The 12,734-nt window shown below is 39.7% G+C and overlaps 1 protein-coding gene across 1 annotated transcript; it reads left to right on the top strand.

Annotated features, from left to right (window-relative positions):
• Positions 1-252: 252 nt before the first annotated feature.
• ACTC1 (actin alpha cardiac muscle 1) lies at positions 253-5,596 on the top strand. Its single transcript, XM_039553231.1, has 7 exons — positions 253-351; positions 917-1,065; positions 2,039-2,363; positions 3,021-3,182; positions 3,295-3,486; positions 4,728-4,909; positions 5,268-5,596. The coding sequence occupies exons 2-7, from the start codon at positions 937-939 to the stop codon at positions 5,409-5,411; spliced, it is 1,134 nt and encodes a 377-aa protein (XP_039409165.1). The 5' UTR covers positions 253-351; positions 917-936; the 3' UTR covers positions 5,412-5,596.
• Positions 5,597-12,734: the final 7,138 nt, after the last annotated feature.

Raw genomic sequence — 12,734 nt, 5'->3', positions numbered from 1 at the left:
GGGCTGCGGGCACGGCGGCACCTTCCCGGCCCCTGCCCGGCCCCTGCCCGGCGGCGCTGACCCCCGGGGGCTGCGCTGGGCTCCCTATTTGGCCATGCGGCGGCTGGGGCCGCGCTGCCCCGCGCCTGCCTTACATGGGCCGGCGGCCGCGCCGCGCCGGGGCTGGCCCGGCTCCATTCATGGCTGCGCGGCCGCTCAGTGGCGCGGAGCCGACCAAATAAGGAGAAGGTGGCTGCCCCGGCCCGCCGCGGCCCCGGACGACGCTGCCCCTAGGGGGGTATAAATTGGGGCGTCTCCGCCGAGCCAGCACCCAGGGTCTCCTCTGCCGCCCCCGCCGCCGGTGCTGGTTTGGTGAGTAGCGCGGCGGCACCCGCAGCCGCGCGGGGCGCGCAGGAGGCATTGGCGGGGTGGGGCGAGACGGGACAGGATGGAATACTTGGGAGGGGTGGATGGGAGGCACCGCCGGGCGGCGGACGCCGGTGGTGCGGGTGCAGCCGGTGCCCGGGCCGTGCAGCTCCCGGCTGAGCGCTGTTTCCGCCGGGGACACCGCCCGGCCCCGGCCGCGCCCCGCGCTGCATCGGCCTTCGCCGCCCGCGAAGCGCTCTGGGCAGGACAGATCTCTGCGATTTAAAAAGCTTTCCCTCCCTTTTCGGCCCGCGGCCCGAGGGATCCGCTAATGACGCCCTAATTGAGCGTCCTGCAAGCTGGGGCGGCTTTTAAAGCGGGGAGAAGAAAGCGGGTGACGGGTCCCGTTTAGAGCCCTGCCCACGAGTCGCGGAGCATCCTCCCGGGACGACTCAAATTTCCCGCTCCCGCCGCAGCAATCCGCGCCGGCAGTGCCCTCCGGGATGGCGAGAGGGAGGGCGCGGAGGGGCTGCCCGCGGGGCTCTGAGCGTGCCACCGTGCTGTTTTCCAGGTTTGAGCTTCCTTCCGAAGATGTGTGACGACGAGGAAACCACCGCACTGGTGTGCGACAATGGCTCGGGGCTGGTCAAGGCGGGCTTTGCCGGAGACGATGCCCCCAGGGCCGTTTTCCCGTCCATCGTCGGTCGCCCGAGGCACCAGGTAAATACCGAGGCAGGACAGAGCATCCCACTCTCTCTGGGCGTCGCCTCCACTTTCCCCTTCCATCACTTCTTGTGCCCTGTACTAAATACCCCGCCCTCTCGTCTGCTCACCTCTTGCGATAGTACTGATGATACATTCCCAGGTCTGGCCAGTGTTTCCTTAACTTCTCTGTTTGGCTGTCCCATGCCTCCTTTTTCTCCTACAATTTCTTTGGGAAAAAGTTCATAAAGTTCATAATGCCTTTCTTTTTTTCTTTTTCTTTTTTTTTTTTTTAATTAAAACATTTGCAATTTTTTTTATCCTTGATAAATTACTGCTGAGGCTGCGTAGTAATATGGAGTATCTTCCTTCACTAGAATGCTAATTTCCCTCTGTATCTTCCTGTTTACAAACTCCTTTTCCTGCTTGTGACATTGTGCAGTTTACTTTCAGTCAAATTTTTGAAAGAAGCAACTGAAAATAAGAGGTGTATTATAAATGGGGAAAAATCCATTCATCTGATGGAAGGAAAAAAGATTTTATGAGAACACCTCAAATTCTGTTGACTTAATATTTTAAAAATGTTGAATTTATTTTCCCAAACAGCCTTTCTGGGGTGCGACTGCTTGCACCTTTCCTGAAAATAAGACAGTTAGAATTGCAGAATCATAGAATATCCTGGCTTGGAAGGGACCAACAAGGATTGTCAAAGTCCAGTTCCTGGCCCTGCATGGGACAGCCCTGGGAGTCACACCATGTGCCTGAGAGCATTGTCCAAGCACTTCTTGAACTCGGTCAGACCCAGTGCTGTGACCACTTTGCTGGGGAGCCTGTTCCAGTTCCCAACCACCCTCTGGGTGAAGAACCTTTTTCTAATATCCACCTGAACCTCCCCTGACACTGCTTCATGCCAGTTGTCTGAGATGTGGTTTTTTGGGCTCTGTGATATTGCCTTCCTCAAATAATTCTCTTCTGTGTTTTCTTCTCTTAGGGTGTTATGGTTGGTATGGGTCAGAAAGATTCCTACGTGGGTGATGAAGCTCAGAGCAAAAGAGGTATCCTTACTTTGAAATATCCAATTGAACACGGCATCATCACCAACTGGGATGATATGGAAAAGATCTGGCACCACACTTTCTACAATGAACTCCGTGTGGCCCCTGAGGAACACCCTACTTTGCTCACAGAAGCCCCCTTGAACCCTAAAGCTAACCGTGAAAAGATGACCCAGATAATGTTTGAGACCTTCAACGTGCCTGCTATGTATGTGGCAATCCAGGCTGTGCTGTCCCTGTATGCCTCTGGCCGTACAACAGGTAAAATAAACAAATAAACACCATTTAGATTCTATTTCCTTTCAGAAACTCTGCTTCCTTCCCATTCCAAATAGGAAAACACACCATAACTCATTCAAATTTACAGAAAAATAGGTATTTTTAGTTTTTAGCAATTAACAATAAGAGTAGCATAAAAGCCAGTATGAAATAGGCCCACAGTGCTCTTTCCATAGACTATCTGCATTGCTTTTGGAGAGGCACCATGGAGCTGACTCTGCCACTGCTTGTTGTGGCCCAAATGAGGAGACATTCCTGTAGGGTTACTGCAGTTGCAAAAGTGTTACACCAGTTTAAGGGTTTAAACTGGACCAAAAGACGCCCGTTATTAGATCAAGACAGTCACTGTTGCAAATATTCTTATTGGTCAGTGTAGTAGCAGTGGAAGACTGCTCTTATGGATTAGCTTAAAATATTAATGGAACAACTGTTCTGTGCAAAAATTCACACCAAACAAGAATGCCCAGGCAAGCAAAGGCAGAAAGAACTAGAAAGATCTTTGTGACTGAAAAAGAATTAATCTTCTTTATACTGCCTGAAAAATCCTTTATTTTGCTGTTTTTCTTGATACCTCCTGTGTCTAAGGACTCTAATCATTTGCTAGGTAATTCCAGCTGCTCTCTGACATTTGTCTCCCAGGTATTGTTCTTGATTCTGGAGATGGTGTCACCCACAATGTACCTATTTATGAAGGCTATGCCTTGCCTCATGCTATCATGCGTCTGGACCTGGCTGGCAGGGATCTGACTGACTACCTCATGAAGATCCTCACGGAGCGTGGCTACTCCTTTGTGACAACAGGTCAGTCCTTCAGCTTTTCCCTACTGTGAAAATCCTTGTGTATCTCTTGGCTGATCATCTTCTCTAGTATTGTGCTTATCCAAAGCTTGATTTGATTCTCCTATATCTACAGCTGAACGTGAGATTGTTCGTGATATCAAAGAGAAACTGTGCTATGTTGCACTGGACTTTGAGAATGAAATGGCCACTGCTGCCTCTTCCTCCTCTCTGGAAAAGAGCTATGAATTGCCCGATGGTCAGGTGATCACAATTGGTAACGAACGTTTCCGCTGCCCTGAAACCTTATTCCAGCCATCCTTTATTGGTAAGTGTTCCCAGGAAATTCTCCTTTCTGTAGGAGGTATGAATGAATCAGAAGGTGATTGGTTTGGAAGGTGCCCTGCTCCTCTTCCTGCTTCCTGCTAAATTTGGCACAAAATCAGACATGAATAAATAATGATTTAGATGCTTTGGTTCCTGTAAGGTGGGCTTGATGTGAGCTCAATCTGGTAATTAGCTGAGTTGTGGGCTCTTGTTGCAAGTTTTAGATCAAGTTTTAGGGTCACAAATTTTTCATGATAAAACATACAGTTATAATATCATCATTAAGGAGTTGGACTCCATGATCTGTATGGGTCCCTTCCAGCTCAAGACATTTTATAATTCTGTGTCACTGATGGCAAGAATAGCTTTCAGTGCTGTATTTGCACTTACACTCGAAACAGTATCTATTTCCATGAAGAAGTAAAGTGTCAGAGAGGAGAAGGACATGGAGTGAAGGTGTGTGTATATTTATATGCACTGTAATTAAACATTACCATGGTCGAGATGGTAGGCTTTGCTGGTTATGCATGCAGCTGACGGGTACAGCAAATGTTTATACTCTTAAATCCCAGGCAAAACATGCAGTTGTTCATCAGCTGACATCTTACCGTGGATCCAGTGTCAGCCCTTTCAGGCAGCACCTGTTAAAATTAATAAATTGGAACGCAACCTACAAACACTTGCTTCTTGTTTCTTTTTTCTCCTCATCAAGTACTAATATCTTATTCCATGTCGTGGTTATGTCTTGCCTTGATGATTCTGAATAGAATAGACTGAATTTTGAGTTGACTGAAGAAGAAGTTACTATTGTCTTCTTTATTTCTACTTTAGCTATTTGTGTTGTCTTCATTGCTGTCTTTACTATATTCCACTAATGCTTTTAGTGAGACTGACATAAACCAATACTCATGTTTTCTGTTTAGATACCCTTCCTCCATTGCCATATACTAAATGAGTTTATCTTGCATGTCTACTTGTTCTCTCACTGTATATTTTGGGTCTCTTGCCTTTGCTCATGCATTATGATTGGTACCTTTTCTGACAAATAATGTTAATTTTCTAAGTTAGTTTTGTAATTCTATTTTTTTATATTTTTCTGTAACACTTTATAATCAGTAATTATTTTTACGAGAAAAAGGCCATAGAAGTTTATATTAATGATGAGGAGAAATGCCACAGTTTTGTCTCATGAAGAACCCTTGTATAATTTACTGGCCTACTGTCTTTTTTTTTTTTCTCAAGGTATGGAATCTGCTGGTATCCATGAAACTACCTACAACAGTATCATGAAGTGTGATATTGATATCCGTAAGGACCTCTACGCTAACAACGTCCTCTCAGGTGGTACAACAATGTACCCTGGCATTGCTGATCGCATGCAGAAAGAAATCACCGCTCTTGCTCCTAGCACTATGAAGATCAAGGTAAGGAATTTGACTCTGTGTTATAAAATGTGGATAAAGATGGGGACAATGTGTACTTCATTAAACTGGGATATAGGAACAACTCAAAATGAGATCAACAGCTGATGGACAAATGAGCAGAAATTCCATTTGATCAGAATAATTATGTTGGTTAGAATCAAGTGTTAGAAAAGAAGAAAATATGATTACAGATTTTTTAATACATTACATGTGTTGTAAGAGCTGCTGAAGATCAGTACTGTTATAGAAAAGTTCTTTACTTGCTTAAAGAAATACCTAGTGGTTTGATTGACTATGAGCATTGATGATACGGATTCGTTGTTCAGAAATGAAGATTTTTTGCTTTTCTTTATCCTAGATCATTGCCCCTCCTGAACGCAAGTACTCTGTCTGGATTGGTGGCTCCATTCTAGCATCTCTGTCCACCTTCCAGCAAATGTGGATCAGCAAACAGGAGTATGATGAAGCTGGTCCATCCATTGTACACCGCAAGTGCTTCTAAGCACTTCCCCCCTCAATTTACTTCCCACTCAGGATGAGGACAGTATGCTTCTTGGAGTCTTCTGGCAAACCTTCCCGAACTCTTCAGTCATTGTACAGTTTGTTTACACACCCGTGCAATTTATTTGTGCTTCTAATATTTATTGCTTTATAAATAAACGAGATCTGGGACTTGCAACCTACAAATTATTGTCTTTTGTTTCATTTTAAGTATTTTTTGGTCCAAAAAAATGAGACTAAACCCCTAGGGTTTTGAAACTCCCATGAAACCTATGAATACTTTTATTGCATCCATGTCCTAACTGATGTAGGCATGTTAGGTCATGGTGTTCTATTAGTAAGAATTTACACTTTATAGTTTTAATTTTGAAACTTGAAACAAAAGAAGCAATATATTTCAAGGCTAATAAAGAAAAAACCTTGAGGGTAGACCCAGTTAAGTGGAACAAGTGAAAGGAAACCTCTCATAGTCAGTTTAGAAAGATTCTTCTTTTGCATTTATTGTAACCCAGACATTTTAATATTCATTTATTGAAAGCCAAAGCTTCTGTGAAAGAATTACGTTAATACATTTAGAATGAGATTTATAAATAATTATCTCTGTCCTAAAGAGTCATACAATTGTTTTCTGTCAGCTATAAATATTTATGACAAAACATTAATTAAAACTGACAGCCTACTCATCTTCCCCTATCTCTTCAAAGCCAGAGATAAGGAAGTGAAGTCTTTATTGTACTAATGCACAAGAATCAAACTTTTGCTGTATAAACATACAATTATTAAAATCACAATTACTTTCACATCATCATTCATATGTCTTAGGCAATTTTTAATCCTTAATCTCTGCTGTCCTTTCTTGCTATTTGACCCAGATACTAGTCATAAATTGCACAGTCTCCACGGGCATTTGTGTTCCTTACCAAGACTTCTTAAAACTGGGCTCTTTGATTTTTTTTTTTTTTTTCCCCAAAAAAAAAAAGGAAGTACAGAACAATCTGGGACATTTTCATAAAATGGAACCAATCGGTGTTATAGTTTGAACTATGTACAGACTGGAACATGCCTAAATTTGATTTAAGAAACCAGTGCATGTAGCAAGCTGTGTATGTATGTAGTTAGCTGTCATCTCACCTGTTTGAAAAGATAAGATTTTATGCTAATTTTATAATCCAATGCTAATTAAAAAAAATATTTTACACATTTATCGGGAAACTTTCTGTTCTTCTTAGCTCTTATTTTCTTGAAAGGCATTAAAAGTAGTCATTAGGTGTGATCTGTGATTATACAGAACCAATTTTACCCTTTGAAAATATGAAGATATATTTAGTGTTTGTCTCCAATTTACTTATCATTAGAAGACATTTTACTGGGGGAGTGCTGTAATTTCCTACTATCCCCTTGCAATTGAAATATTGAAATATTTCTAGATATTTTTGGGGTTGGGCAGAGAAGTTGGGTGGAATTGTCAAATATAAAAAAATTTAAACATAAATATGACATTTAAAACATTTTACTATTTGGACATGCATTTAAATATTTTAGGCAAACATAAAAATGAAATTTTAAAAGCATGAAAATTTAAACGTAAATATGAAATACTCATTCTAATAGTGCAGTATTACTGAAATGTTGCTGCAAATAGGCTTTTTCACAATAAAATACAAATTTATTAACCTGTGAATCTGTTAAGGGAAAGTCAACAGCCTCCACTGTTCTCCAGAAGGTTCCCACAGACAGTAATTATTCTGAAGTTCATACCATGGAGAAATTTTGTATATCTTGAAAACATGGGAACTCTTCCAGGTGTCTGACCAACACAGATGTTTGCCAATGACTTTTGCGTATCGTTGTTCAGAACTATTGCACTTTTTTTACTTGTCTTGCTTGCTAATTTGAAAGATTTGGCTGGGCAGAAAGGTTATCTCAGGTATTAGTGTGAATTAATAGGGTGAAACTGGACATAAATTGCAACTAATCGGAGCTTAAAATGTTAAGCAAGTATGCAAAGGGCATGCTAAGTCAGCCCCTGTGGATGCCTGCCTTGACTGGCTCTGACTGATGGGTCAGGAACGGCAGGCAACAGTTGGTACCACATTCCCAGCTCTGATCAGGGGTTCACCACTGAGCATGTGGGCAGGAGCAGGGAATTGAAGGAAGCCACTGGCTGCCTGACTGATGGAAAAATTCCTTCCACAGGCATTTTGGGGTTTGTAATTCACAGTTTGTTGATATGGATATGAGCAGCAAGGATTGTACAAAATAGTTATGTGCTTGCATATAGGTAGGACAGGACTAAAAAATTATCAATGCCTTACCCTTTTCCTCGTCTTACAGTGGTTTTCCAGAGGCATTAATTTTTAGTACAATAGCCCCAGATTTGGCCATTGGAAATTATGTATTCCCACTCAAAGCAGTGAAAACTAGTAATTCAATTATATGGGAATTATAATAACAATTTCTGGAGACAAAAACTAGATATAATTTGATTGAGACAAATTTGAATGTTAAATCACATGATCTAGGATTCAAAATACTGGTAAGAGAGGCCACTGTTAAACTTTACCTTCTGTTTACATTTTACAAGACTTAATGTGTTATACATTTTGCATGCAAAATTAAGATGGTGGAGTGGGATGCAGAAACTAACTGCAGAGCACCTATATGACAGGTAAAACTATTTTGAATATTCCTTGAAAAAGGTAGATTAAAAAATATCTGCACCCAAATCCTGTTGTGATCAACAGTCTTCACCTCTGAAACACCTCAGCTAATGAAGACAATGACATTAATTTGAAGACTAAAGGAACCCAGCTAACCTTCACTGCTTTTGATGAGATGCCCTTTCAATGGAAGAATGAAAATTAATGTTTAGCCAAATTACAGATTCAATACACGCATTTTGAAAAGCAGTGTGAATATGTGGCAAAAGGTCTGTCTGCCACACTGAAGGGTGTCCTGTTATTTGACTTTGCAGCTCCTTACTGCTCTGTATGTACAGTGGAGAGGAAGGAATTCTGTGGAAGGCAGTCTGACGTGATTTTTAAGCTACATAAAGAAGCTTTATTCAGTAAGAAGGGCTAAATAGTATTAAGAAATACTGACATACATCAGTAAGAGTTGAGACAAAATCTTATTGCCTGTCCTGGCAGCCAGAACAACACTGCCCAGTACTTATGCTTTTGACTCAAGGGCATTGAGGTATTACCACTGCTGGCTGACCCTCACAGAAAACTTTCCTTGTAGATTGACAAGCATTTGAGGAGTATTGAGAATTATGATCAAAACACAATACTTTTAATATCTATATGAAGTATGTGCTAAGGATCTGAAAGTACTGTGATTCTGGTTTAAAAGATTTTTTTTTTTTTTTTTTTTTTTGACAGGAAATGAGATGTTTCAGAACTCATTTGTTTGTGCTTAAAGGTTACTTAAAAAACTGGTGGTAGAGTCACAAATTTGATAGAGTTGTCTACTTTGCACTAATCTTCTCTTAAAAGGCTGTTTTATCTAAAGCCTTAAGAAAGTCAGCCTGAGGCAAATCACTAATAGGAAAATTTTTAGCTTGAATACTGTAGAGTGATAATTTTTAAAATATAGAATGAGAGGGTTTTATACTTCGGAAACATTAGATGACTCTAAATATATGTGACAGTCAGATTAATCTACAATACTAACACTAAAAAAAAAAAAAAATAGATAAAAACCTTCTGGTTGGATAAATGTATACGAGGCCTGAGCAGAAATTGATGCTTGCTTCCAATAACAGCTGAACCCTGTCCTACCCTGAAGCAACCTGCAACAGAAGTCTCTGTGACTATCAAGACACAAGAAAAAGAATAAAATATTATAAAATTTATTAGTAAATCTCACTTGTTACACTTCAGAACGAAGCAATTCAGGCAGTTAATATACTACCAATTACCTTTGCTTTTTCTCCTGAGGATGGCTACAATTGCTGAAACATAGAAAGTCAGCATACAGAAATGTTAATTATTGAAAAAATGTTATAATGCTGCTATATAATTAAAGGATGGATTTAATTTATTATTAGGCTGTCCTGTGTGAATAATATTGGATGAAATTAATATAGTAGGCTTTAGCACAAGTTGATACACCTGGTGGCAGTTTTATATTTCGTCATAAAGGTAGAATTCACAAAATACAGTATATATGTTGTCTACCAAATACAGGGTAGTATGCTCTTGTAGCATTGTATGAATTGTATTTTAGAAACATTTTTAACTAGGAGTATGTATGTATGTTCATACAGAGAAAAAAGTGGGTGAGGCATAGCATAAAGCTGCATTGACATGTAACATGTAAATGATACAATAAGTCTGGGAAGGTACCAAACAAGATGAAGGTAACAAAGCAGTAAGAAAGAGCTTAAAGATTAGTTAGTTCTGAGTCTCTAAGCCCTGCAGGTTTAGATCACCAGAAAGGGTGATTAAGATTATCATTGACATTATCATTGTCAATGGTAATGAGGACTACTTGAGCTTTCTTTCCAAGGTCCCAAATGCCTTAGGAGTTACATTTTGCCTTCTGGATATGCTTTTGAAACAAGGTGACGCTCAAAGGGAAATTGAGGAGCTCCTGAATGTTAGAGAGGGCCTCCAACTCCAGCTCTTCTAGAGAGAGTGGAAATGCAGCAGCACAGCAACTCCTGCTGCACGTGTATCCCCCTCCTGCAGCTCTCTGTAGCCGGTTGTGGCTGCCTCAGCTGAGAAAGCAAACATGGAAAGTGTAGCTGACTGCCTTCAGGGAAGGAAAGGGTCTGGGAGGCACAGATTACTGGGCCAGTAGTTGTGGGGACATCTTCCACGGCATCCAGAAGCACAGTGATTTTACAGTAGCTGCTATCAAGGAAAGAATCAAAATGTAGGGACTACAAGCCATATCCTCAGGTTTATGTAATAGATGAGTTCTGACACTAAATTTCACATTATTTCTTATTTATTTTTTATTTTGATTATATAAACTATTTTCAAGACACAGACTTATATCTTCAAAAACCATTGCTATTTTATATTAAAAAAACAAACCAAACCAAACCGAACCCCAAACCTAAAGAGAATAAGAATCATTACCTTAAACAAGAAAATTGTCTACTTTGGGTCTGTTTGTATATGTGTGTTTACAATGCTCTGATTCTCTGATAAGTCAGAGGGGAGAATTCTTTCAGAAATAGAAATCTCAGCAGATTTTAAAGACAAACCATTGAACAAGTCAAAAGAAAAAAAAAACCAAACTACTTCTTTAGCGTGAATTATGTCATGAATTTAGCACCAAAACTGAGTGATCCTTGCTTGTCAAGAAACACCACCTACAAGGAAACGTCGTTTTCCACCAATTAAATCAAGGCCATTCTGTATCTGTAATTTTACTTTGGGTAAAAGGTTAAAAGGAATCATCTCCTTCCCAGTCTTCTACTACTGTCTGGTTAACCAGCAGACATTTTTCTTGTACTAAACTTGTGGCTTCATTATCTAATGTTTTAGTTTGACAATTTGAGTAACTGGTTATTGAAATTAATGTCATTAGCCTGTCAAGTTACTAATTCAACATTGGTTTTGAATTCATTACCATATTGTTTCCTTCATCATTAAAGCACTGGTCTCCTAGAAAACAGCCTTTTTGTATATGCAGAAATGTGAAAAATACTATCTCTGGGTTGATTCTTACAAATGCTTGATCATTTTTTGATCCATATTTAAAAAGCAAAATGTATTTGCAGGGATGAATATGTAGTAGCTATTTAATATATGGCTTACTAAATGTCACAATCTGTTGTCAGATACTACAAAATGCCCAGATATACCTTTAACTTGTAATACACTGTATTGTAAAAACTAGAACCTTTAATATGTGATGCAGTAATTTACAAAAATGATCTTAGGCCTTACTAGTCATACTGGTGTGGAAATAATTTCAGATTTATTTTTAATTTAATTCGAGCTCTCTTGTGCAGCTCAGCTCTGTATGGCAACCAGACAAACTGCAGAAATGCAGTAGTTTTTGATCTTTTGCCCATACATTTTGGCAGTTAAATTGAAGGGAATTTGAAAGAGACTTGCATGAAATTGTTATCTTCACTGTACATAGGAAAATGAGTTACTATGCTATTGATGGTGATATTTTCTTTCTTACCTTTATTTCTGGATTCTCCAAAATTTTTGCTGTAGTAATATACACACATATATATATACACAAACACATGCACACAGAAATATATTCATACATATTTGTGCATGTATATGCATACAGATATTTTCCCTAAGCCTTCTCTTTAACTTTGAAATGGAAGAGGATCCCTGACTTGGTAACTAGTTTCAGAGACTCCATCTGTACCATACAGCAAATGAGTACTCCTCACTGGAGAATTAGTATAGCTGAAGTTGGAAAGGAAAATATTTCTGGTCAGAAACCTCACAGAGATATTTTAGTAAGACAAAACTGTGAATATTTTGTAGCCTTGTTCCTAAGACAGAAGTTAATTCCTGATTTAGTTTTGTGCTCATAGAAAAACCTCAGAATGCCAGAATTTTGTGATCAGAACTGAAGTGTTTTTAGTGACAATGTGAAATACTCTTTCCTTCTTACAACCGACAGCCAAAAAGTGCCACAGAGATAAGATTTTCAGATGTAACCTGAATACATCATATACTGCTGAAAGTATAAAAAATGCCCAGAGAAAATGTATGCAATATCTGGTGTTACATTCTGTGTTTTAATGGCTGCAGCAACAGTTTTGCAGACTTTTACTTCTGATGAAACATATTGTCATCTGTTGTCATTAAACTTTTTCTGCCATTACATTTCAACTAAGATCATGAATTCTATCCATCATACTGGCACCTAACAGAAATAAGAAACTACATTCTGACCTTCTTTTTGTAAATAAAAAGCATATGAAATCATCAGGAATAGTAAGTATCCTGCAGGCTCCTCTTTCTGCAAGAGATATACAAAGGGTTCCATTGCTTATACAAAGTTAATATATTGACATTGAAAATGCTGTAAGGCTATTTCTTGTATAAGAAATTATACAGAGAGAGTGATTGTGCAATCTCCTAATAGGGTCATGTGGTGACAGAGGGACAGTGGGTGCTATTAAAAGCTTGACATTTATCACTCACAGTGTTTAAATTTATCATGGAATTTGTGGCATTTGCCAATCTAAGTATAGAGAATGCCACAAATACCACAGAACAGATAAATACTGCTATGCAAAACCCAACAATCTGCTGGTGGTTCTTTGCTAAACCTACAGCGCTCTCCATTCTGGAAATGTGTTGCAGGTGCTACTGGCTGGAATTTCTCA

The sequence above is a fragment of the Corvus cornix genome, chromosome 5 (assembly GCF_000738735.6).
Source record: "Corvus cornix cornix isolate S_Up_H32 chromosome 5, ASM73873v5, whole genome shotgun sequence".
Classification (NCBI taxonomy): Eukaryota; Metazoa; Chordata; class Aves; order Passeriformes; family Corvidae; genus Corvus; species Corvus cornix.
The sequence above is the reverse complement of the archived record's forward strand: the minus strand, read 5'-3'. Positions and strand labels throughout refer to the sequence as shown.